The following is a 24,970-nucleotide window of genomic DNA, read 5'->3' on the forward strand; positions in this document are numbered from 1 at the left end:
GTTGCATGTATCTTTGTTGCTCTATTTTGCTTTTGCTACTCTTGCTGTTTGCTTCATCCATGGACAAGATATTGTATATAGTATATTATTGTGTTCTCTATGAGAATATGTAAATCGGAAAGAAGAGCACAAATTTAGGGGGAGCAACTCTTGAAAAAGAAAGGGGGAGCAATTCAAATGCAAGTAACATCATCTAAAAGAAAGATCTTTAACCTTATTCAAATTCAATCCCTTTGATCAATGTTTCAATTATGTTTGTCATCAATGGAGAGATTGTTGAGTTAAGTAAATAACTAAGTTTAATTTGATGATGACAAACTTTATTTTATTGGGTTAAATACCCAATTAGGTTTGATTAGTGTTGCAGGCCAAAGAAATAAAATAGTTGCAATAGCCCAAACAGAAGTTGTTGAAGCATACAAAATGCATAAACAAAGCCCAAATGAAAAATAACTAAGAGATCACATGGGCTGAAAGGTAAGTGAAGCAATTTCAAGCCCAAGACGCTTGATCCAAGTGAAAGCCTTCCAAAGCCATCATTCTCAAGCTGGCTTCAGTTAGAATCAAAGAGAAAGAGAGAGCTTCTCCTTTTGCATTCCTTTACCAGAGAAGAAAGAAAGAGAAAGCTTAATCAAAAAGCAAATGTCTAATCGCCCAAATCAAACCATATTAAGCTAAAGGTAATTTATTTCCATTTGCATGCAATTTACTTTCTTCACTCCTTCTCCAATTTTCTACAACTCTAATTTGGGATAAATGAAAAAGTGTTCTCTGATAATCACTGTTGTGAATCAAAGGCTAAAATTATTTCTTGGGGACAAAGCACTTGCTCAATGGTTCAGATTCAAGTTTACCATTGAAACATTTCTCTTTGCTGATCTAAGGCACTTGGTCAAAGCAAAAGGACCAGCTCTGATATCCCTAATTTGGGGGTTAATGGAAGAAAGTGAAATGACAATTTTGGAAAGCACACAGCTCGAATAGTTGACTCGGAAGAGAGCAACACAGCAACTTGGAAAGAGGTACAAAAGAAACATTTTCATCTTTCTGAACATAAGGAGAGAGAACCAGATTTTGAGTTTTATTCTGAAGAGCTTCTCTATGAAGAGTTCATCAACTTTGGACAGTGTTTTCTAAGTTAAAGAAGCATTCCGCTAAGACAAAGAACTCAATCAGAGTCAGCTGAATCTGGTTCAATTTATAGTAACAGAGGCTGTTGATGCATTAATCTCCTTCATATTTCACAGTTTGTATTTTATTTTCAATGTATATCTTTCTGTAATTTCTTGAGTGGTAAAAGGATAAAAAAGAGAGCTCAAGAAAAAGCCAATGAGTGACAAAAGGTTGAGTAAAACACTTGAGAGAAAAATCTAGAGTGATTTCAGATTTCTTTAGGTTGTTTCATATGTCTTGTATCTTGTACCTGTGAGGTGCCCCTTTCTAAGTTGGGTCAGCACTTAGAGTGAAGAGTTAGGTATTAGCATAACCAAGTCAAGTTAGATTAGAACTTGAGAGAGAAAGGATTGTGTGAATCCTAAGAAATTGGTGTATGTAATACTTTAACTATAGTGAAAATTCCACCACTGTTGTGGTGGAGGCTGGATATAGGTTGCATTGTACAAGGCAACTGAACCAGGATACATGCCTGTGTTATTCTTCTTCTCCTTCTCTAAGTTTTGTTTTCTAATATTTAGGAGACAAAACGGAATTGTCTCATAAAGTTTCTGTTGCACAGTTTAAACAGATTCTAAGTGTAAGCTTGTAATTAAATGCTTATTTCATTAAGAGTAAAGTATCGTTTTTATCCCCAACGTTTGGGATAAGTCTCAAAGTTGTCCCTAACATTTCAATCATCCTATTTAAGTCTCTAACATTTCAAAATTGGCTCAATGTTGTCTTGCCGTTAGGGATCCGTTAACAGAATTGACGGTGGGACAAAATTGAGACGATTTTGAAACGTTAGAGACTTAAATAGGACGAAAACGTTGGGGACAAAAACGATACATAGAAATAAATTTTAATTTTATCCTTCAATAATATCAATTTTTTACTGTATATAGTATTCAATTATTTTTTAATCACATCTAAATAAATTACATTTAATCACATTACTTTCATTCTAAATAAAATAATTTTTTTAATAATTTTACACTTAAAGTAATGTAATTTTTTTATAAATAAATAAACTTTTTTTTAATTAAAAGAGTAAAGTGTGATTTTTAATATTTTAATATATTTTAATATTTTTTTGTCTCATCTATGAAATGTATAATGAAAGATCACATTTTACCTCTTCAAATAAAAATAAATTAAGAAGATCTAATCTAGCCACTTTAATTTTGGATAAGTGTTTATGGTTTAATTTTTTCATGAATTGAATTCAAACTATACTAAATTAAACCAAATTATTTTTCACATAACAAATTAAATTTAAACTAATTTATAATGTAGTTCATCAATTTAATTGAGTTCACAAAAATAAAATCAATTTTAATTTTAAAAACAAATTTAAATTAATTTATATGCTAAAATTAATTTTTATTTAATTATTATTCTTTGAAATACTAAAATTTCTCGTTACCTCTTCTATTTTTTTTTTTTCTAAAAGAGAATTATCCAGAAACATGGAAATTGGAAGGTTTTTTTTCCCAACAAATTGGTTTTCGATAACTTTATGAGCAGCGGCACTCAAATGAACTATTTGTAATTTTTATTTTTTAGGAAAATAATACATGCAAAATAACGCATTTAGGAAAATAACGTATGTTTTTAAAGGAGAAATATTATTTGTATACTAAAATTAGTTATTAAAATCAGTTAACAATGTATTTATGTATATATATATGTGGTTTAATTTATTTTCAATGTGTATTTATATTTTAATATGTATTTTATATTAATAGCTCATTTTAGTGACTGATTTGGGTGTACACGTAACATAACTCCTAGTAAAATTAATCTAATATCAACTAAAAAATATAAATTCTTACTAGACATTGAAATACTAAATTTATAATATCCACAATATATTTCATTAGGACACGAGTAAACTAAGAAGAAACGTGTACACAAAGTGTTTACAAAGTTGCAAGTCCACTTTAGGGTTAGGTTCTTGAACACCGCGTTTTTAACTTGGAAACCTGCACATGTTTTTGACTCGCAATTCATTCAATTTTGAAGTCAAGAGTACCAATATTGATGACGATTAGAGTAGTAAAAAGGATCCCATTAGTGTTCCACGGAAACAAATGACAAATCAGAGCCAATAAAACAGACCACATAGCTGTAGGTTTACAAATACAAATCACAAATTTTTCTAATTTTTCTGGCAATTATTTAAAAACGTGTGAGATGGACGGTGTAGTGAGATTCATGTTTTTGCCACTTTTGTTTTTTTTCTTGTTATTTGATATTTTGTTTAATTTAAATTTCCTTCGCTCTTCCCTATATAAAAGAAATAAGAGCCAGCTCATTCCATTCCAACCAACAGGCCACTAACATCTTCCACAGTGATCCCACTTTTCCATAGCAGAGAGAGAAGAGAAACAGTGAACAGTGAAATTAAAAGAGAAAGAGAGAGAATCAACAACATCAACTGAAGCCATGGCCTTTGCGAATGAAATCATGGCTTCTTCATCAAGAGTCCTTCTACGTAACAGTTTAAAACAGAATCAATCGCCATTCTTGGTAAGCCCTGTGTTGGTGAGGTTGAGGAAAGCTGTAAAGTTTCCTGTGGCAGCTTTAAGTGAAGATTTGCTGAGGGACCCTTCCTCTTCCTCCTCTTCCTCCTCTTCTTCTTCTTCATCTTCCACTTCGTCTTCTTCTACTACGTCTGTGCCTGTTCCTGTTTCCGTGGTACCCTCTGAGAAACCGGTGAAATTCAGAGTTAGAGCTGTGGTGACTGTGAGAAACAAGATCAAAGAAGGTTTTAAAGAGACTCTTGTGAAGCATTTTGATGCTCTTACTGACAATATTGGACAGAATATTGTTCTGGAACTTATTAGCACTGAGATTGATCCAAGTAAGACCTTGTTAATTATAACTTTTAAGAATCTGTATTTCCTCTTTTATTTTTTTTCTCAAAAATAGAAAGTCAACTCTTTCTTATCTTTTGAGAAATATTCCCTAGTTCCCGGAATGTTTTTGCATTCTTGAAAATATTTTGCAAACTACACGAGTCTGTTATTGATTTTGGTGTGTTGCAGAAACGAAGGCGGCGAAGAAAAGCAACGAAGCAGTGCTGAAAGATTGGTCGAAGAAGATCAATGTTAAAGCAGAGAGAGTTAATTACACAGCGGAGTACATGGTTGACTCTAATTTCGGAGAGCCAGGAGCAATAACTGTGTCGAATAAACATCAACAAGAGTTCTTCTTGGAATGCATAACAATTGAAGGGTTTGCCACTGGACCTGTTCATTTCCCTTGCAATTCATGGGTACAAGTACGAAAAGATCATCCTGGAAAAAGGATATTCTTTTCCAACAAGGTAATCTCTCGTCAACTTTCCAAAATTTATGACAACAATAGTATGCCTTAATTACTATGCAGCCAAGAAATTTTTAATTAAGGAGTTCCATATGCTTCCCATTAAGGTTCAAATTATTAGCATTTTTAATATACTTTTTAATATATTTAGAATAAAATAGCGACTAAAAAATTTATATATGGAATGGGATGAGAAATATATCTTAATATTGTAATCTGTTGTGTTTTTGAAAATTATGGGAGATACACAAATTGAGCTATCCGACTTATGTTTAAAAAATTAAAAAAATTTAGAGTACACAAGTTGGAGGCTTTCGATTTGTGTTTAAAATATTAAAAAAATTTGGAATACACAAATCGGATGTACTCCAAATTTTTTTAATTTTTTAAACACAAATCGAAGGGTCCTGTACCCAAAAATCCGACGGTCCGATTTTTGTTCCTAACACTACAGCTGCGTAAAACACTCATACACTCTATAATTACGTCCTACACTACTTTTCTTTTATATATAAATTAAAAAGTGAAAAATAGTAAAGAATGAACATTTTTATCTGATATTATTCTATTTTGATTTACAATTTTCTATGAAATAATGAATTTTTGAATATTAGTTATATAAGCAAGTAGTTTAGTTGAATAGTTAATATACTTTTATTATTTTTATTATTTTAATTTTTGTTTCCTATAGCAGTCCTGTCTAGAAAGAATATTGAATAGTAAACGGCAAAGAAAGAATACTGAACAGATAGCCAATTAGGCCATGACCTTTTTTATCATCTCTTCATTTGGTGTATGAATATTTATTATTGGATTTAGATTATACACTCAAAAAAGTTTTATAAAATTAAAATTATTATGTAGTTATTAAAATAAAAATTTTAAAAACAAATGAATAATTTATTTTAAGAAGTAAAGCCGACCAAAATATAGTTTTCTAAAATTATCAAGTAAATCAAATAGTAGCACTTTTATTCTCATGTCAAATAACAGTTATTGTTATGTTTTTGTGATTCATTTGTTCAGCCCTACTTGCCTGGAGATACACCTGCTGGTCTTAGATTTTTGAGGGAAAAGGAGCTGAGGAATCTCAGAGGCGATGGAAAAGGAGTTAGAAACTTGTCTGATAGAATATATGACTTTGATACATACAATGATCTTGGAAACCCGGACAGAGCACCTGAGTTTGCAAGACCAACAATTGGAGGATCTGAGCAGTATCCCTACCCAAGACGGTGTCGTACTGGCCGTCTCCCATCTGACACTGGTAAATCCTTTGAGATTTCTACCTTTTGAATTACATTAGGGTGGAGACTCGTATGCAGTTGTTTTCATGCGAAGTTAATTCTCAAACACTATTAAATGATTTAATGTGTTTGACTAAATTGTCAACTTCATAAGAAGACAACTGTATTAATAACTATGGGACGGTAGAAGGTTTTGAAACATGTATTAAATTTTCTCAATAAGCAAGCAAATATTGGTGATATCCTATTTATGCAATTAGTTAACTTGACATTCATAATATGAGTTATTTATGATCATTTGCATCTAGACTGAATTTTTGGATATAATACTATGCTTTACTGATCACAAAGTATTATGTGATTGCATCTGGCAGACATGTTTGCAGAGAGCCGTTTAGAGAAACCAAATCCGATGTACGTCCCTCGGGACGAACGATTTGAAGAGTCTAAGCAGAACACATTTTCTGTGAAGAGACTCAAGGCTGTTCTCCATAACTTGATTCCTGGGCTTAAAGCTAGTATCTCTGCTGATAATCAAGATTTCAATGATTTCTCAGATGTTGATGGTCTTTACAGTAAAGGGTTACTGATTCAGTTGGGTTTACAAGATGATGTTTTAAAGAAACTTCCTTTGCCAAATGTGGTTAGCAAGATCCAGGAATCAAGCCAGGGACTTCTTAAATATGACACTCCCAAGATTATATCCAGTGAGTATTCCTTTGTTCATGTCAATAGTTTTTGAGTTTTATTTGTTTGAATTTTGGATAAAAAAATTGTATAGTGAGGAGGAGAAAAATAAAGATACAGAATGATAGGTAAATAATTGATTTCAAAAATTATACTTGCACCAAAAGAAATTAAACTAAAAATAGACATGTCTTTCGTTAGCGTGTGAATATTTTGGTCTATCTATTTAAAAAGGAAAGGTATATAGTAGATTTCTAGGTGTGAATCGAAGTAATAAAAATAAAGGTTAAGTACGATTTTGATTCCTAAAGTAGGGACTGAAAATTTGTTTTGTCCCAGCCTTTTTTGTTATAAAATGGCCTCCAAAATTTAACTTAGTTTTAAAATTGTCTTTTGGACGAAAATATCTTTCCCCCTTCTTTCCCAAAATTAACCACAAAGCAGAGGCAGCAGAGGCAAAAGAAGAAACAGAAGCAGAAGTAGAATCAACAACATCAATAATAGTGAATCAACAACAACAACAACAAAAGCCAAAACAGAATCAACAACAACAAAAGCAAAAATAGAAGTAGAATCAACAACAATAAAACAACAACAACAATGGTGAATGGTGAATCAACAACAGCAACAACAAAAGTAAAAATAGAAGTAGAAGTAGGAGCAGAAGGCAAAAGTAGAAGCAGAAAGCAGAAGCAACAACAGGGCTTGATGGCGACGGGACAACGTGACCTTACTCGTCAGCGGTTCGCGGCTGAATGCGGTCTTCCTCAGCGCCTCCGTGCCTCTCTTCTCTTCCTCTGCGCTTCTCTTTCTCTCTCCCTCTGCTCGCAGTGACGCGAATCCAAGCCAGCGGTGATGCCAGTGAACTGCGGTTGTACTGGTGCGACGATGGAGAGGAGCTGCAGCGGTGGTGGACGGTGGTTTCGGTGGTTTCGGTGGTTTTGCTGGCATTCCCCCCTTCTCCTTCTCCTTTGTTTTCTTTCTTTTTTTTTTCTTTTTTTTTAAATATTTAGTTAGGGGTAATTTGGTAATAAAAATTAAAGTTTTGGTAAAAAAAAACAATTTTAAAACTAAGTTAAACTTTAGGGACATTTTGTAGCAAAAAAAAAAAAGTCGGAACGAAACAAATTTTCAACTCCTACCTTAGAGACCAAAATCGTACTTAATCCTAAAAATAACATTTCGTACTTAATTATTTCTGGGACAGACATTTCTCATTAATAACAGAGAATTTAGATATGTCCAAATTTGATCTTATGTCAACTGATTTTTCTTTTCCTTACCTACCATTTATTTGGCTGAGCGTGCCTAATTGAAAGTAGGTGAGTTTTAATGCTATTGCATAGCGCTCGCAATATGATTTATTCGACCGATAACGAAAGAGGACCACTACGATATGCAATTTGTGCTTTAATGTTAATCAGTTAATTTCTACACTTTGAAAAAAGGAAAAGTATCTGTCTTTTATGTATGTTCTTTCTGAAAGGTTTATATCCATAGGCATTTAGCAAAACCTGCATCCAATTTTCAACTTGATTTCTTTTTTTAATGTTTCACATGCGGCATGCGGGAATAATTTATGTGTGCTTTTTATTTAAAAAATTGTCAAACAGAAATGATACATCGTCTTATAGCCTTTATTATTATTAAATTAATTAAATTAATTATCTCACATGTGTAACTTGCAGAGGACAAATTTGCGTGGCTGCGAGATGACGAATTTGCCCGCCAAGCAATTGCAGGAGTCAACCCTATTGGCATTGAGAGGCTTCAAGTTTTTCCACCGGTTAGCAAGCTTGACCCGCAAATATATGGTCCCCAAGAGTCTGCTCTTAAAGAAGAGCATATTCTAAACCAACTCAACGGCATGACTGTGCAACAGGTACCCTTTCAAAGTCTTATTAAATATCTAACTGCATGCGAAGTTGATAGTTGAAAATTATTAGATTGTAATTTAGTTAAACATGTCAAGTAATTTGACGAAAACTATACTGCATGAGTTTTACCAATCACTTCGTTTTTAATGTGTACGTGATTTATATATTTTTTTCTGTTAATTAGTTCTTTACTTGATGATACTAAATTCAATTATGTTTCTATTCTCTGCTGCAGGCAATAGATGAAAATAAGCTGTTCATAATAGATTATCATGATGTTTACCTTCCATTTCTTGAAAGGATTAATGCACTTGATGGTAGAAAAGCTTATGCTACACGCACAATCTTTTTCTTGACACCGCTTGATACTCTCAAGCCTGTGGCTATAGAACTTAGCCTGCCTCCGGCCGGGCCAAGTTCCCGGTCCAAACGCGTAGTCACACCTGCCATAGATGCAACTACCAATTGGATGTGGCAGCTTGCTAAGGCACATGTTTGTGCCAATGATGCCGGGGTGCACCAACTTTACAACCATTGGTAAGCTATAACCCTCTTTAATATGCATTAGTGCATTACAAAGTACTTAATAAGCTCTTAATTAGTGAGTAGCTTACTTGAATTTTTATTGTGTGTAATTTTTATATAATAGGTTACGCACACATGCTTGCATGGAACCATTTATTTTGGCTGCTCACAGGCAAATGAGTGCTATGCATCCGATTTTTAAGTTGTTAGATCCACACATGAGGTACACTTTGGAGATCAATGCCCTGGCTCGCCAGAGCTTAATCAATGCTGATGGAATTATTGAGAATTGCTTCACCCCTGGCCGCTACGCCATGGAAATTAGTTCTGCTTTCTACAAAAACTATTGGCGTTTTGACATGGATACTCTCCCTGCTGATCTCATTCGCAGGTACATATCTTAGTGTTCCTTTCTTTCATGTCATCCGTATAGAATACATGTTAAGATATAAAATAATTACAAATATTTAGTGACTAATTTTTTGTGTATACATAATATCTTTATAAAAATAACGTAAAATCAATGTGTTGTGGTAAATATTATGAATTTGAGAAAGGAAAAGTCTACGGGGCCAGCAATTTTATCAAATTCTGGCCAGCATGTAACCATCAAAGAAGAGTGAGCCATTGGATGAAATCTCACATTAATCTCACACCATTAAAAGCCTCATTGATGGCTATTTGATGGCTATAAATTTCAAATGTTGCTGGCCCCTAGCATTCCTCTTTGAGAAATATAGAACTTTTATAACATAGACTATTATTGTGACTGGACCAACATTGTGGAATTGGTGTTTGCCTTATTTGGTGATTGCAAAAAGCAACTATATCTAACCAAGATTTTTCTGTTGGCACTATGCAGGGGAATGGCGGAACCAGACCCATCCCAACCACATGGCCTAAAGCTTGTATTTGAAGACTACCCTTATGCTGCAGACGGTCTTTTGATCTGGTCAGCAATTGAAAACTGGGTCCGCACCTATGTGAACCATTACTACCCACATTCAAGCCTTATAATCAATGATAAAGAGCTTCAAGCATGGTACTCTGAGTCAATCAACGTGGGGCACGCAGATCGCAGCCACGAGAGCTGGTGGCCCACGTTGAACAACAGTGAGAATCTTGTCACCGTACTCACCACATTGATTTGGCTTGCGTCTGCTCAGCACGCTGCTCTTAACTTTGGCCAGTATCCTTATGGAGGGTACGTGCCGAATCGTCCCCCGTTGATGCGAAGATTGATACCGGATGAGAGTGATCCAGAATATGCCAGTTTCATTGCTGATCCACAGAAGTATTTTCTCAACGCCTTGCCTAGTTTGTTGCAAGCTTCGAAATACATGGCCGTGGTGGACACTCTCTCCACTCACTCCCCTGACGAGGAGTACTTGGGAGAGAGGCAGCAACCTTCCATTTGGTCCGGTGATGCTGAGATCGTCGAGGCCTTTTACGAGTTCTCGGCTGAGATGAGACGGATTGAGAAGGTCATTGACGGAAGGAACCGGGATAAGAAACTGAGGAACCGGTGTGGGGCAGGAGTGTTGCCTTATGAGTTGCTTGCACCAAGTTCTGAACCGGGTGTTACATGCAGAGGAGTTCCAAATAGTGTGTCCACATAAATTCCGGAAATAAATAAGAGTTAAGTCTCGCATCTTGATAAAGAATTATGTTGGGCTTAAATAGTTAGTATTATGGGAAACGGGTCTGTGGTCTATGTGGAGCACTAGGCTTGCCTAATTTGTAACTAGATTGGATTAATGTTAGTATATATTGGTTATTGGTAATATACTCTAAGGTTATATGTATCATATTTTATTAAATAATAAATAGAGTTCGGTGGTGTATTAGTTAGACTTATAATCTTAGAAAATGAATTCGTAAAATTAAAATTAGTTGAATAATTAAATTGTACTAAACTTCAAATAGCTAACCATCATAATTCACATAACACAGTTAAGTGATTGTACTTGTTTGCAACTATGGCATGAACATATTTTAAAACCAAGTGTGGTCTTCTGGGCCATTGCCAATATCTGAGATCACTGTTCACAATATCTTATCAAACATTGCATCCACTGAAGTTGCACAATGGTTGCTTCTCCCTTGGTCCAATATAATATAGGTTACATAGCTTTACAAAATTAGAATTACAAAATTAGAATGTTATGCCCTCCACCACTTATCTACCAGTAGTCGTGCTACCTCCACCAAAAGAAACATAACAAGCATGGACCAAACAAGAGTACAACCAAATAATTCATAGGTTCAGATATATGGGAAATAAACCACCCAATACATTATACACCATGATTATTAACATATTTGAGTGCCGAATCCACATACGAGGCCAGCTGGTCTCGATCGGGGAGAGGGACGAGGAAGTGGCTACGAGAAGAATGTTCTGAGCCCAAAAGGTTCATGAGTTCATTAAAAGTACTAAGATTTAGTCTTGAATTGGCTAAAACTACTCTAATTTTAGTGCAAATTAAATCTGACTTATGAGTCCTAAATAGGAATTTAGGCTTGAATTATTTTGGAGACTGAGAATTGGATTCTAGTTTCCAAATAAGTTATATGGTTAATAAATGTGAACTATCAACAGTGAACATGGATTGGTAAACTAGTTAGTTTCATGAATAATTTCTTCACTTTTTTTTCCTACCTAGTATACTTAGAGATTGGAAGAGTGAACTAAGGAGGGAGTAGTGGTGTAGTGACGGTTATTGAATAAGAGTAATCTGAGATTGACGCGATTACTTAATGTGGTTTTTGAAATCCAATTTTCAATTTTATTATTGTAGTCCTCCATATTATAGTTGTAAGGTGATTGAATCGGTCAGATTACTGGTTTATTAGTTTATTAGTTCAACCGATAAGTTACTCATTAGACCGATAGAACTGATTCTATGTAAATAAAAAAATATAAAACAGTCAAAAGTCTAAAATTAAAATTTAAAATAGATATCTTCACTAATATTTTAAAAAGAATCAAGTTTCAACAAATTATAATCAACAAGTTATAATTCAGTTATCATTAAATAAATATATAAAATTCTAATATTTTTTCATAATAAAAATTTGAGTAATGATTCCTATAAAAATTCCTATTTAGGACTCACTTTGCCATGCTAGACCCAATTTGATCCTTCCTTCCCTGGGATGCTTAATTCTGGTGCAGCCACCACTGTCGAAGTCCCGTTCTTAGTGAGGGGTGTACGTGAGGAAGGACATTCAGGCTTGCGAGGGAAAGCCAGTGACGGTAGAGGCAATTGACATGGTGAGAAGAGAGCAATGTGCGTGGGCAATGGGAAAGGCCAGCGAGGATAAGGTACACGTGGCAGTGTCGGTTGAGCAGGGTTTATATATGGGGAAGGAAAGGATAAAGAAGAAGAAGAATCATGAGTTGTGGAGGCTGCTGCCATGGAGCTTTGGTGCAGAAGAGAAGGAAGAATATAAGGGAAGAATAAAAGTTGTGGAGGCTGTTGCCATGGGAATTTGGTGCGGGAGGGAGGAAAAGAGAAAGAAGAAGAAGCTTTGGTGCGGAAGGGAAGAAGAAAAAGTTGTAGAGGCTACTGCCGCGGGGCTTTAGTACGAAAGGGAGGGAACGAGGAAGAAAAAGAAGAAGATATTTCAGCGTGGCAAATAGATGTCACGTCTCATTGTTGAAAAAATGTCCAAAGATCACTATGATATCCGGAGTTTTATATAGAAGACTACAATAGTAAAATTGGGATATTGATGATCATATTAGTTAATCACCTGAATCTCAAATACTACTATAGAAATTTATTCGATAAAATACCACAAAATATTAATAGGTTAAATCTCAGAGTGGTCCCTGAACTTGCACTCGAGCCTCAAAGTCGCCCCTAAACTTGCATTAGCCCCAATATTGTCCTCGAATTTAACAAAGGTGACTCACGGTCGTCCCTGAAGCATTTTCCGGAGAATATTCCCAAACAGTGTGATGATGTGTATGGAGAGGTGCCACGTTGGAATGGTAACGGCTATCTGATGTGGCTGTTATCATTTTTTAACTCAATTTAGTCCCTGAATTATTTTATAACCCTAATCCCCAATTTATTATTAGAAACCACTCTGTTTCTTCTTCTCTGCTCTCATTCGTCTTCACTGCCATTGTTGAGCTGCCATTGTTGACCTTCTCTCTCAAGGAAAGCAAGCATATTCTGATTATCTCGTCTCCATTGAACACGTAGTGGTCTGACGGGAAGCATCTTGATTGTTATGGTTTTGTTGATCATGGCTTTTTGTACATTGTTGAGTCGTTATATATTCATTCGTTCATCGTTTTTCTTATGTGGTTTTTCTGAAAATTTTTGTTAGGGTTTTCTTCATATCTTCTTGTTGCGTTCTTATTGTTCGTTTTTGGCAGATTCTTAGCATTCCGAAGAAATGAAGACACCCACTAACTCAGAGGATGAATTTGCTGAAGTTGAGGATGACAACGCATTTCCTGTTTTCAAAATGGGTGGTGTTTCATTTCGGACATGCAAAAGGTAATGATGTCTTTGCTATTTACTGGTTATTGTATTTTAGTAAGGGTTGAACTCCTTAGGTTGATGTATTTTTTGTAGCCATGTTTTGCTTTCGTGATTCTGTTTCTATATCTATTGGTTTGTTTCATACATTGTTGTTGCCTGTATTGATAGAATGGGATAAAAGTAGAACTTAATAAATCGTGGGGATGAATTTGCTGTTACTTATACATGTGTAGGGACTAATTTGATGTCACTTACGTATGTGTAGGGACTATTTTGATGTCACTTATGTAAGGTAAGGGACCATTTTGGGTCTTGATAGCCCGGAACAAAATGAAATTCAGGAACCATGTTGGCTTACTGCCCCCTGTTCAACGTAGCCGCTTGGAAAAGATCAGGAATCAATCAAAGAATTGGGTGCCAATGTGGTCCAGAGATGCAGACTATGAACAATTCGAGGTCCATGGATGGCCAACCAACATGGCAGTGGACTTTGGAAAGAGAATATGCACCTGTGGATTTTTGCAACACCTGACCTGCAAGACCACCAAAGCTCCCACAAAAAAGAAGACAACCTCCACCATCTGAACCAGCCTCAATCCCACCACCAGCAACCGGTGCTCCTCCACCAAATGTTTCAAATGCTTCTCCACCACCCAATGTTCCAATTTCAAACACTCCTCCCCCAACAACTGCTCGTATAGATCTAATAGTTGGTGCATCTGCAGCTATAGCTTTAAGGTTGCGTAACGTCCTGCATTTTGTACCAACCCGGGGTTCAAACCACCAAGAAAATTCAAGAAATGACCATTTGCTATTTTCTATTGAGACATTTTGGTTTTAGACATTGAACTTTATGCTTTTTTAGATCCATGTGTCAGGTGTATGTGTTTTGGATTGTAAGTTAAATACTCTGTGTTGCCTTTTGATAGTGTCTAGTTTGACACAGACAAATTTGGAAACAATTAGTATAAGCGGCATATTATCATGGAATGTTTAAAAACTTGTTATTGTCTCTTAGCTTCATATTCCTTAATTTCTAAATTATAATTAGCAACAACAACAATAAAATAGAATATGGTGTTATCACTTCTTTTCATTTGTTCACAGGGTACAACAATCACAACTTTTGTCTTACAATGGCCTTCACTACTTCCACACTACACAAACAACAATCACAATTACCACCAGAACAATAACTAACAACACACAAAATGCTAGTTTTAGAACCTTAATTTCAGACTCCAAGCTTCCAATCATCCAAGCTAATTTCATCCTCCACTCCTCTAATTCAAAGCCTCGATTATCTCTGTCATTTACTTCTTCTTCATCCAAAACTTTGTCAACCCACATAAAGAGACCACACCACCTCTTGCCAACACTCTGCAACCATATTTCATGCCCATGGAGAAGAAATGTTACAAATTGAAAGAGCAACGATGCTAGCTGTATACATTAAAAAAAATCACTTACATTGTAGGTAGGACAACCATAAAATGGTCTCCCTGGATTCGCCTCCATTCCTGACCATTTAAGGACGGATCGGCTACCACACCCATACTTATCTGGAAGGCATTCGTCATTACTTCTGACGGTTCTCCTCCCACAGCTTCTCTCGGATCGTCGATTACTAGAGCTACTAACATGGTTGCTGCCTCCACCCATCATGATCCACTCAAATCACGCTCAACAATGGCAGAGAAGACGAAGGAGAGCAGAGAAGAAGAAACAGAATGGTTTCTAATAATAAATTGGGGATTAGGGTTATAAAATAACTCAGGGACTAAATTGAGTTAAAAAATGATAACAGCCATGTCATCACACCGTTTGGAAATATTCCCCGGAAAATGCTTCAGGGACGACCTTGAGTCACCTTTGTTAAATTCGGGGACAATATTGGGGCCAATGCAAGTTTAGGGACGACTTTGAGACTCGAGTGCAAGTTCAGGGACCACTCTGAAATTTAACTCAATATTAATTGCACTTATTATAAAATCATTTATAAAAATTTACGTATATAAATTTCAACTGAGGCCCAGAGAATATCTCAGAAGAGTCAGACATTGAATAATGCACTTCTTTTTTAGTGAATGAAATATATATTAGGTCATCAAAAATTTGGAATGTGATGAATACAAACGAAAGGTAAGTACTCCAACACTCAAATTAATAACACTTGTATTTTTAATTTGAGTATATCACAATACTTTTCAAAACATACCTCATATTGTAGCTCTTTTTTTCTTTTATAGATGACTTACTAGATTAAAGACTATTGTCTACAAATGATTGGTTACATAGTTGATGATAAGTTACAATTAGACGATTATTTTATAAAGTTCAAATGTATAACATATCATTCATAATGGTGATTACCAAAGTATAGATGGATTACAACTAAGTTATAACGGTCGGATCAAATAATATGCTTTTAAATATTGTAATTGTTGGTAAAAAATAATTGAATTCGAAGGAGAAGATTGTTCGAATTATTAAGTAAGTTTTCGGAAGAGAAGTTGGTGTCAAAGGAGGCATATTTGGGGACATTGAGTAAGAGTTCGATTAGCTCAGCAAATCGAGGAGTTACTCGAATAATCAAGATTGAAGATTTTTTGAAATCGAAGGTTATTCTGCAACCGTCACATGATTAGGCAAAAGAGTGGGAACGGTTACCCACGTTTTCACACATGAGGGAGTGTCATTTCAAATTGATCGGTTAAAAAAATGGCTATAAATATTAGAATATTCGAAGATACAGAGGTTAGAACTTTGCTTCAGAAATTACTCACGCACACTCACATCCCAATAAATTTCTGAGTCTGCTTCGAGTCAATTTTCTGTAGGGTTCCTTCCACTTGTTTTTACTTTTCATTTACATTTTCTGCAAACTTTACTTTTCTCACAAATTTATCTTTCAAGAAACATTTAATTTCCTTGTTCAATTTTACATTTTCATATTATTATTTTCGAAACTCAAAGTCCTTTGATCTAATCGAAAGCATTTTATTGCTTTATTTTGATTCAATGCAAACTATTTCGATTCCAATCATTCTTATTTTTCAAAATCTTTATTTATTTGTTATCTTTTCAGTCTTTTCCTCTAATTTTGTCTAATTCGAGGGTCTTTGATACACTTCTAGAAAACTGGTTCTCGCAAAAGAGGAGTTGGTTTTGCTCGCAGACCATTAGAATCGAACCACCATCGATTTGTTAAAAATCGACAAAACAAATTGGCATGCCTGGTGGGACAGTTTTTTAATTTGAAGTGTGTCAAATGATTTTGGTGTCACTTAGTGTATGCAATTAAAAAGTGGAAGAATTGTTCACATGGCTGATGAAGTGTCGAATATGAATGGTGGTTCATCTACTAATGACAGTGCACCAATAACTGTACAACCTTCGGACGTTACTTCACGTTCTGAAGGGGTGGTTATCAGTGAAAGTGTGGTGGTTACAAATGTGTAGGCTGGAAATAACGGATGTAATACTTGTCCACGTGGTAATCCACCACCAATTCAGCCCCAAGTAACTGCTGGTTAACCTCCTTATGACCTTCCTCCTCGTTATACTCCGCCAGTAAGTGGTTTTGTTCTGCAGATCCGATTTGGGGGTGTAAATGGAGTAAATAATGTTCAAAATCCACAACAGAAAACTAAGTTTTCTCGAGATTATAATGTGGGTTCTACATCGAATGCTTCTAATTCAATAGCAGTATTTCGGCAACATGTAGAAGAAAGTCGTCATGATTTAGTTAATCTATTGACCCAGCAAATGACCACAATTCTGAATCCTATGATGGCTGATCACGAATCAAAATTTGATCTCTTTTAAGGCAAGTCGAGCAAATTGCTCGAATCGTTGATTATGACGAAGGAGAAAGACAAAATGCCAAAGGAAATAATGAAGGTTTTGAAAATATACTTCAAAATGAGAACGATGTTTTTAGAAACAGGGAAAATCCTCAGATAATTCCTCGTGGTCAAAATGCAGATGATGTCCTAGCTCGATTATGCGCTAATCAAGTCGATGAACGTTATCAAGTTACCAGAATTGTGAAAGATGTTTTAAATAAGGTTGAATTCAATATAGGATTCATGAATCAACCCCACTTTGTGTCAGATTTTTCTCAGAATATTCAAATGGCTGAAGTGCTAAGAGGAATGAAACATCTTAAAATAATTACGAAGTTTGCAGGAGAAGTTGGAGAGTCCACAACTGAAGATGTTGCTCGACATTTGGTCGAGATTAGAAATTTAGCCAATGATGAAAGTTTGAAAATGAAGTTTTTTCCTTCCTCATTAACGAGGAATGCATTTACTTGATTTTCGAATCTTAGACCAAATTCGATAACAACACGGGCTTAGTTAGAAACTGCTTTTCATGCCTAATTTTATCAGGGAGAATTGAATATGGCAGTTATTGACTTGGTGGCTTTGAAACGTGAAGATGGTGAAACCATTTATGATTATATGATTCGTTTCAAAAATGCTAGAAGTCGTTGTTATGTGTCACTTCTTGAAAGTGAAGTAATAAAGATAGCAGTTATAGGATTAGGATTTTATATGCGTCGAAAATTACTCAATGTGCGTATTCACGATTTAGCCCATTTGGCTGAAAGGGTTCGTCAGATAGAAATTCTAAAAAAAGAAAAGGAGAAATATAAGAATGAGAGGAGGTTGAAGAGTAAATCTTTTTCTCGAAAAGAGAAAGTCACTTATGTAGTTATGCAATCCTCTGATGAGGAGACTGATTTAGAGGGGCAGAAGTTGATTTGGCTGAACTTAAGAAAGTCCCTCCTTAGGTTTGTTCTTTACTTAAGAAAATCCCTAATAACGAAAAGTCGAATGATTCGAAATTGAAAAGTGAAAAGAAATATAGTTTTGATATTTCGAAATCTGATCAGATTTTGATGTGTTGCTTAAAGATAAATAATTAGTTTTGCCAAAAGGCAGAACCTTGTTTTCAATGAAAGATTTAAAAGGGAAACCTTATTATAAGTTTCACCAAGCAACTAGTCATTCGACTAACAATTGTGTTTGTTTCAGGGATTTAATTTAAGAAGCCATCATAGAAGGGTGGTTGAAATTCGATGATGGTAAAAAAGAAATGAAAGTTTATTCTGATCCTTTCGATGCTGAGGGCAGTTTTACTGAACCATATTTTGGTATGAATATGGTTGGAATGTCTTATGACTTTGATATGGCTCTGGGAAACTTTGAGTCAGATGTCCAATCTGTATATCCTGGAGTAGGAGATGGGTTGTTGGATTTTATGGTACAACAGAAGTTAAAAGATCAGGACGTATCTCTGTGTCCTCGATGCAATACATTTTTTGATACTGAAGCTGTAACAATTTTTGAGAAGGAAAGAATGAAGAAGGAATTGGCTCATAGGGAAGAACATGCCCGATAGAAACAACCTATTCAACGAATGGAAGGGCAAAGTTCTGGAGGTCCTCAGAAAAATCCTATTGCACCTATCAATCGTTCTCAAGCTATTGGCATACAATGGATTTGAAACTACCGAGAGTTTCAAAATAGGGACGTTCATCACAAGCATAACCCACAGTGGGGGCATAGAGGTCCTCTTCGAGGTTGATATCCTTACTTCCGTGGCCGAGCTAGGGAGTACCCATTAGGCAGAGGCCGAAGAGGACAACAGCCACCTAAGATACCTCCTACTGACAACGGCAAGGGGGCAACACCATCTGTGCACTCTCGAATAGTCTTTCCGACTGATGGAGAGACATATCCAAAGGGAGTTCCTTCCCCCATAAAATTGGATAAAGGAAAAGCAGCGGTTAGTGTTCCAATCATTGATAAAGATAAGGGTGTTGATCTGGACGAAGAATACTTCGAAGAAGGAGATGATGAAATGGTCGGTACCATTTCGATCATCCTAACTAAGTACTTGGGAGAATATGAAGGAAATCCTGTAGAGGATTATGATGTAGATGAAGAAGAAGCCTTTTTGTTTATCCGATATGAGGATGAACCTGGTTATTTTCAAAGGCATTCTGAGAAATAAAAGTCACATTTGCGCCCACTGCACATTACTGTAACTATGAGCGGGATTAAGATAAACGAAATCCTGATCGATGGAGGGGCAGCTATAAGCCTTTTGCCTGAGAGGATGCTGACGAAAGTAGGTAAGCATCCTGATGATTTAGTCCCAACTAATATTTCAGTAACAGACTTTAGTGGTGCTTCGACTTCCGCTAAAGGGTTGGTTACTTTAGGAGTGAAGGTTGGATCTTCTGATCGAAACACTGTCTTTGTGGTAGTGTCTTCGAAAGCAAGTTACAATGCCTTATTGGGACGTGATTGGGTTCACGGTGTCGGGGTTGTACCATCTACTGTGTATCAAAGTATCCTTCTTTGGAATGATGATGGAAAACCTGAAGTATTCAAGGTTGATTTGAATCTGTATGTCAAGCAATTACACGTTGACTTCAGGGCATATAGTCCTAAATTGAAACCTTTGAATGTTGACAAGTTACTTAATTCTTTCAATTGTGAAGGGTGCTATTTGACTTCAGAGGGTTTAAGTGTGAAGCTTCGTTATCCACAACTTAACATTCCTCCGACTGGGTGGGATTGTTCAACATAAGTGGTGATTCGAGGGTGCTCTTCGATGGTGAGTGAACAAGACGTCTCGAATTATCTGGTAACTTGAAATAAGTATTTAAGTAATTTCCTTTTAGTAGAAAATGAAGGTGATTCTTCTGATGAAGTTGAATCATTTAAGAATGTAATTTCTTCTTCTTCTCATAGGGACGATTCAATTTCTTTGATCGAATTTAGTCATAGTTTAAGTTCCTTTTGTTTCAATAATTTTAGTAATGTTGTTAGTCAGACTGCTAGTGAAATAGTAGAAGTACATTGTATTGCAAATGAAGCTGTTGTTAATCCAGCTAAAGATCAAGTTTGTTTCAATCTTAATGAATCTGTTGATCTGTCTTTCGATTGCATCTATGACTTAGAACCTTTGGATTTTGAAAAATATTCAGTAAAAGGTGATGAACATTCAAAAGGTTTCAAATCATAAGATCCTTTAGAAGAAATTAATTTGGGATCTGTTGATGATATTCGAATTACTTACATATGTAAGGACCTTGCAGTCTCGTTATGAACTGAATTATATAGTCTTTTGCATGAGTTTAAAGATTTTTTTGCTTGGGATTATTATGAGATGCCTGGTCTCGATCGTTCTCTCATAGAACATCGATTAGCGTTAAAACCAAACACTCGACCTGTAAAGCAAATGCCTAGACGATTTGCTCCTGAGATCAATCAAAAGATTAAAGAGGAAATTGAACGTTTGATTAAAGAAAATTTTATTCAAACCGCACATTATGTTGAATGGGTTTTGAACATTGTTCTTGTGATGAAGAAGAATGGAAAATTAAGAGTGTGTATTAATTTTTGAAATTTGAATAATGCCACTCTAAAGGATGAATATTTTATGCCCATATCAGATATGTTAGTCGATTCTGCAGCAGGAAATGAGATTTTAAGTTTTATGGACGGTTATTCAGGATATAACCAGATTTTTATTGCTGAAGATGATGTGTCTAAAACTACTTTTTGATGTCCTGGGCATTAGGCACGTATGAAGAACGGGTAGTTATGCCATTCGGTTTGAAAAATGCTGGTGCCTGATAAACCCCAATTTCGTGGTTTATATTGTGCTTAATTTAGGAGATTTTATCACCTTTTCCCACATTTATTCAATGAAATAGCATGGTTTTGTAATTCTCCCTTAATTTGTGCTTAAGTGTAAAAACATGCTTTTTAGGCCCTAAATTGGTGATTTTAATTCACTTTAATTCCATTCGATGCCTTGATATGTTTGTTGAGTGATTTCAGGTTCATAAGGCAAGTATTGGATGGAAGAAATGAAGAGAAAAGCATGCAAAGTGGAGAATTCATGAAGAAATGAGCATTTGGAGAATTGAGGGCCACGCGCACGCGTCATCCATGCGTACGCGTGCATTGAAGATTTGCAAGCCACGCGTACGCATGAGTAGGAGTTTTGGCCAGCGACGCGCACGCGTGACGCTCGGCACGTGACCCACTTAAAGTGAAATCACTGGGGGCAATTTCTGAGCTGCCCAGGCCCAAATTCAACTCGTTTCTGAAGGTTTTTCATGCAAAATTGAAGATTGAGCAAAGGGGGGGAGCACTTAGTTGTAGCTTAGCATAAATGTAGCTTAGTTTCTAGAGAGAGAAGCTCCCTATTCTCTCTAGAATTAGGGTTCCTAGGGCACTTTGCATCTTAGATCTAGGGTTTACTTCTTGTTTTCATCTTGTTCTACCTTCAATTTCTTGTTCCTACATCTTAATTCTCTTAGTTGTAGTGTTAATTCTCTTTTTATGCCTTCTTTCATGTTTATGAATGCTCATGTGAATTTGGATCTCCTTTAATGCAATTTGATGTTTGATGTTCTTTTATTGATGAATTGAGTTGTTATTATTGATTTCTTGCAATTGGTAATTGGTAGATTTTATTTTTCCTTGCAATTTATTATGCTTCCTTTTATGCCTTCCAAGTGTTTGACAAAATGCTTGGAAGGATGCTAGATTAGATTTTGAGCATTCTTGGCTTGGAAAGAGGAATTAGACAATCTTGAGTCATGAATACCCAACTCATGTTGGTGATCTAGAGTTTTTAGCTAGTATTGTTTCCATTAACTCGAATCTCTTGCTAATTCAATTAGTGAGTTGATTAGGACTTTTGGATTAAGATTAGCTAGTCCTATTTGACTTTCTCTCATGTGAAGATAACATTATACCTTCTTCCATTGTTAGAGATGACGAAATAGGATAAATTCTTGTTAATTATTGTTATTAGTGACTGTGATAGAAAGCCTATGATCTCAATCCTTGCCATGAATATCTCTCTTTATTTCTTTATTTCATTAGTTATTTGTCATTCACTTTCTTGCTATTTACTTTTCTTGACAATTATAAATCAAACCCCCCTTGCATCTTCATAGCCAATAATTGATCATTTTATTGCAATTCCTTGTGAGACGACCGAGGTTTAAATACTTTGGTTAATTTTTATTCGGGTTTGTACTTGTGACAACTCAAATTTTTGTTGTGAGAATTATTTGTTGGTTTGGAGCTATACTTGCAATGAGAATTTATTTGTGAAATTCTAAACCATACAAAGAAACCAAGCATCAGTGCCACGTACCAACGTGCCATGAATACTATTTTTCATGAGTATATTGGGAAATTTATGGAAGTTTATAATGATGATGTTTTGGTTAAATCGAATTTGGTGACTCAACACATCGATCATTTGAGAAAAGGATATATCACCATGCGGAAAAAGGGTTTAAAAAATGAATCCTTTAAAATGTGCATTCGGTGTATCAGCCGAAAACTTCATAGGGTTCATTGTCCATAAAAAGGGGATCGCCATCGATAAAAATAAGGCTGATGCAATCTTAGCATTATCTCCTCCTAAATCAAAGAAGGAAGTGCAATATTTTCTTGGAAAAATTAATTATCTTAGAAGATTCAGATCAAATCTTTCAGGTAGAACTCGAGTATTCGTACCTTTATTGAAACTTAAAAATGAATCTCAGTTCGAATAGACAGAGGAACACCAAGAGGCTTTTGAATCACTTAATGCTTATTTGTCTAAGGCTTCAGTAATGGCAAATGTTCGCCTTCATGAACCCTTAAAATTATATATTGTAGCATCCATGAATACAATTGGGTGTATGTTGGCTCAAGATGATGAAAATGGACATGAGCGAGCCATTTATTACCTTAGTCGAGTATTGACTGTTATCGAGACAAGATATTCACCCATCAGAAAATTGTGCTTGTCCTTGTACTATGCTTATACAAAGTTAAAGTGCTATATGGTTGCCAAACTTGTGAAAGTTATTGCATAAACTGATCTAGTTAAATATATGTTGACTTATCCAATGTTGAGAGGTCGATTAAGGAAATGGATGTTGGCTTTAATAGAATTTGATTTGCAATATGTCCCAGCAAAGGCTGTGAAAGGTCAAGTCATTCGAATAATCTGAATGACCAGGGGGCAAATATAGTTGATGTCCATGTTGATTATTGGAAGTTGTATTTTGATGGTTCAAAATATAAAGATGGTGCTGGAGTAGGAATTTTAATTATCTCACCAGATGGGGTTCCATTAGAATTTTTGTTTGAATTAAAATACTCTTGTTTGAATAATGTGGCTGAGTATGAAGCTCTAATATTAGGCTTAGAAATCTTGATCGAAAAAGGGGCTCTAGAAGTTCAAATACTCAGGGATTCACAGTTTGTCTTGAAGCAGTTGTCAAGAGAATTCAAATGTAATAACGAGAAATTACAAAAATATTTGGCAACAGCATGAAAATTGTTAACTTCTTTCTGAAAAGTCTCATTAGTTCATATTCTGAGAATTCAAAATGAAATCACTAATGAATTAGCTCAAATTGTTTCGAGATATAAAATCTTTCCAGAAACACTAAGAAAGTTGGCAAGAATTCAACAGATTTTAGTGTCTGTTGATGAGAGAGAAGCTTTGTGTTTAGATGAATGGGAAAATGACGATTGGAGAAAACCCATTACTGAGTATTTAAAGAACCCTAGTGTTCGAGTCGATAGAAAAATAAAGTTGAGAGTGATGAATTTTGTGTTAATGGTTGATGAATTATATAAGAAAGGAATCGATGGAAGCCTTTCGAGATGTTTGAGTCAATGCGATAAAGATATCATTCTAGGAGAAGTCCATAGATGTATATGTGGCGCCATCAAGATGGAATAAAAATGAAATGGATATTATGTCAAAATCATGTTTATTGGCCTTCTATGATCAAAGATTGCATCGATTATGCAAAGACGTGTCAAGAATGTCAACGCCATAGGGTAATACAACAGATCCCAGCATCAGAGTTCCACTCGATTATTAAGCCATGGCCATTTCGAGGATGGGCATTGGATTTAATTGGGTTGATACATCCCCCTTTGTCGAAAAATCATAAATTTATTTTGGTAGCAATAGATTATTTCACGAAGTGGGTTAAAGCTTTTCCTCTCATAGAAGTTGGGCAGAATGAAGTGATAGACTTTATCGAGGAATATATAATTCATCGATTTGGAATTCCTCAAACGCTATGTGCTGACCAGGGGACTATGTTCACTGGTCAGCAAATTAAGAATTTTACAGCTTCGAGAAACATTAATATGGTTACTTCAACTCCTTATTATGCACAAGCCAATGGGCAGGTCAAAGCAGCAAATAAAATTTTAATCAGTTTGATTAAAAATTAGATTAGAAATAAACCTCGAACTTGGCACAAGATATTGAGTCAGGTATTATGGGCTTATCGAAATTCACCAAGAGGATCAACATGTACTTCTCCTTATAAATTAGTATATGGACATGATGCAGTTTTGCCGGTAGAGATTAACCTTAATACTTTGAGGATTTTGAGGCAAGATGATTTTCCAGTTGATGATTATTGAAATGCAATGTATGATGAGTTAAATGATTTAGACTCAGAGCATGTTTTAGCTCTTGAGAATATGCTTCGACAAAAGAAAAATGTTGCTTGAAATTATAACCGTCGAATAAAAGAGAAATGTTTCAGTATAGGAGAGTTGGTTTTGAAAGTTATATTGCC

The 24,970-nt window shown here is 35.4% G+C and overlaps 1 protein-coding gene across 1 annotated transcript; it reads left to right on the forward strand.

Annotated features, from left to right (window-relative positions):
* On the forward strand, positions 3,322-10,674 carry LOC107617859 (linoleate 13S-lipoxygenase 3-1, chloroplastic). The gene is made up of 8 exons (XM_016319730.2): positions 3,322-4,021; positions 4,206-4,486; positions 5,512-5,752; positions 6,107-6,439; positions 8,108-8,301; positions 8,532-8,833; positions 8,946-9,212; positions 9,684-10,674. Exons 1-8 carry the CDS (start codon positions 3,604-3,606, stop codon positions 10,438-10,440), a joined length of 2,793 nt encoding a protein of 930 aa, XP_016175216.1. The 5' UTR covers positions 3,322-3,603; the 3' UTR covers positions 10,441-10,674.

The sequence above is a fragment of the Arachis ipaensis genome, chromosome B09 (genome assembly GCF_000816755.2).
Source record: "Arachis ipaensis cultivar K30076 chromosome B09, Araip1.1, whole genome shotgun sequence".
Taxonomy (NCBI): domain Eukaryota; kingdom Viridiplantae; phylum Streptophyta; class Magnoliopsida; order Fabales; family Fabaceae; genus Arachis; species Arachis ipaensis.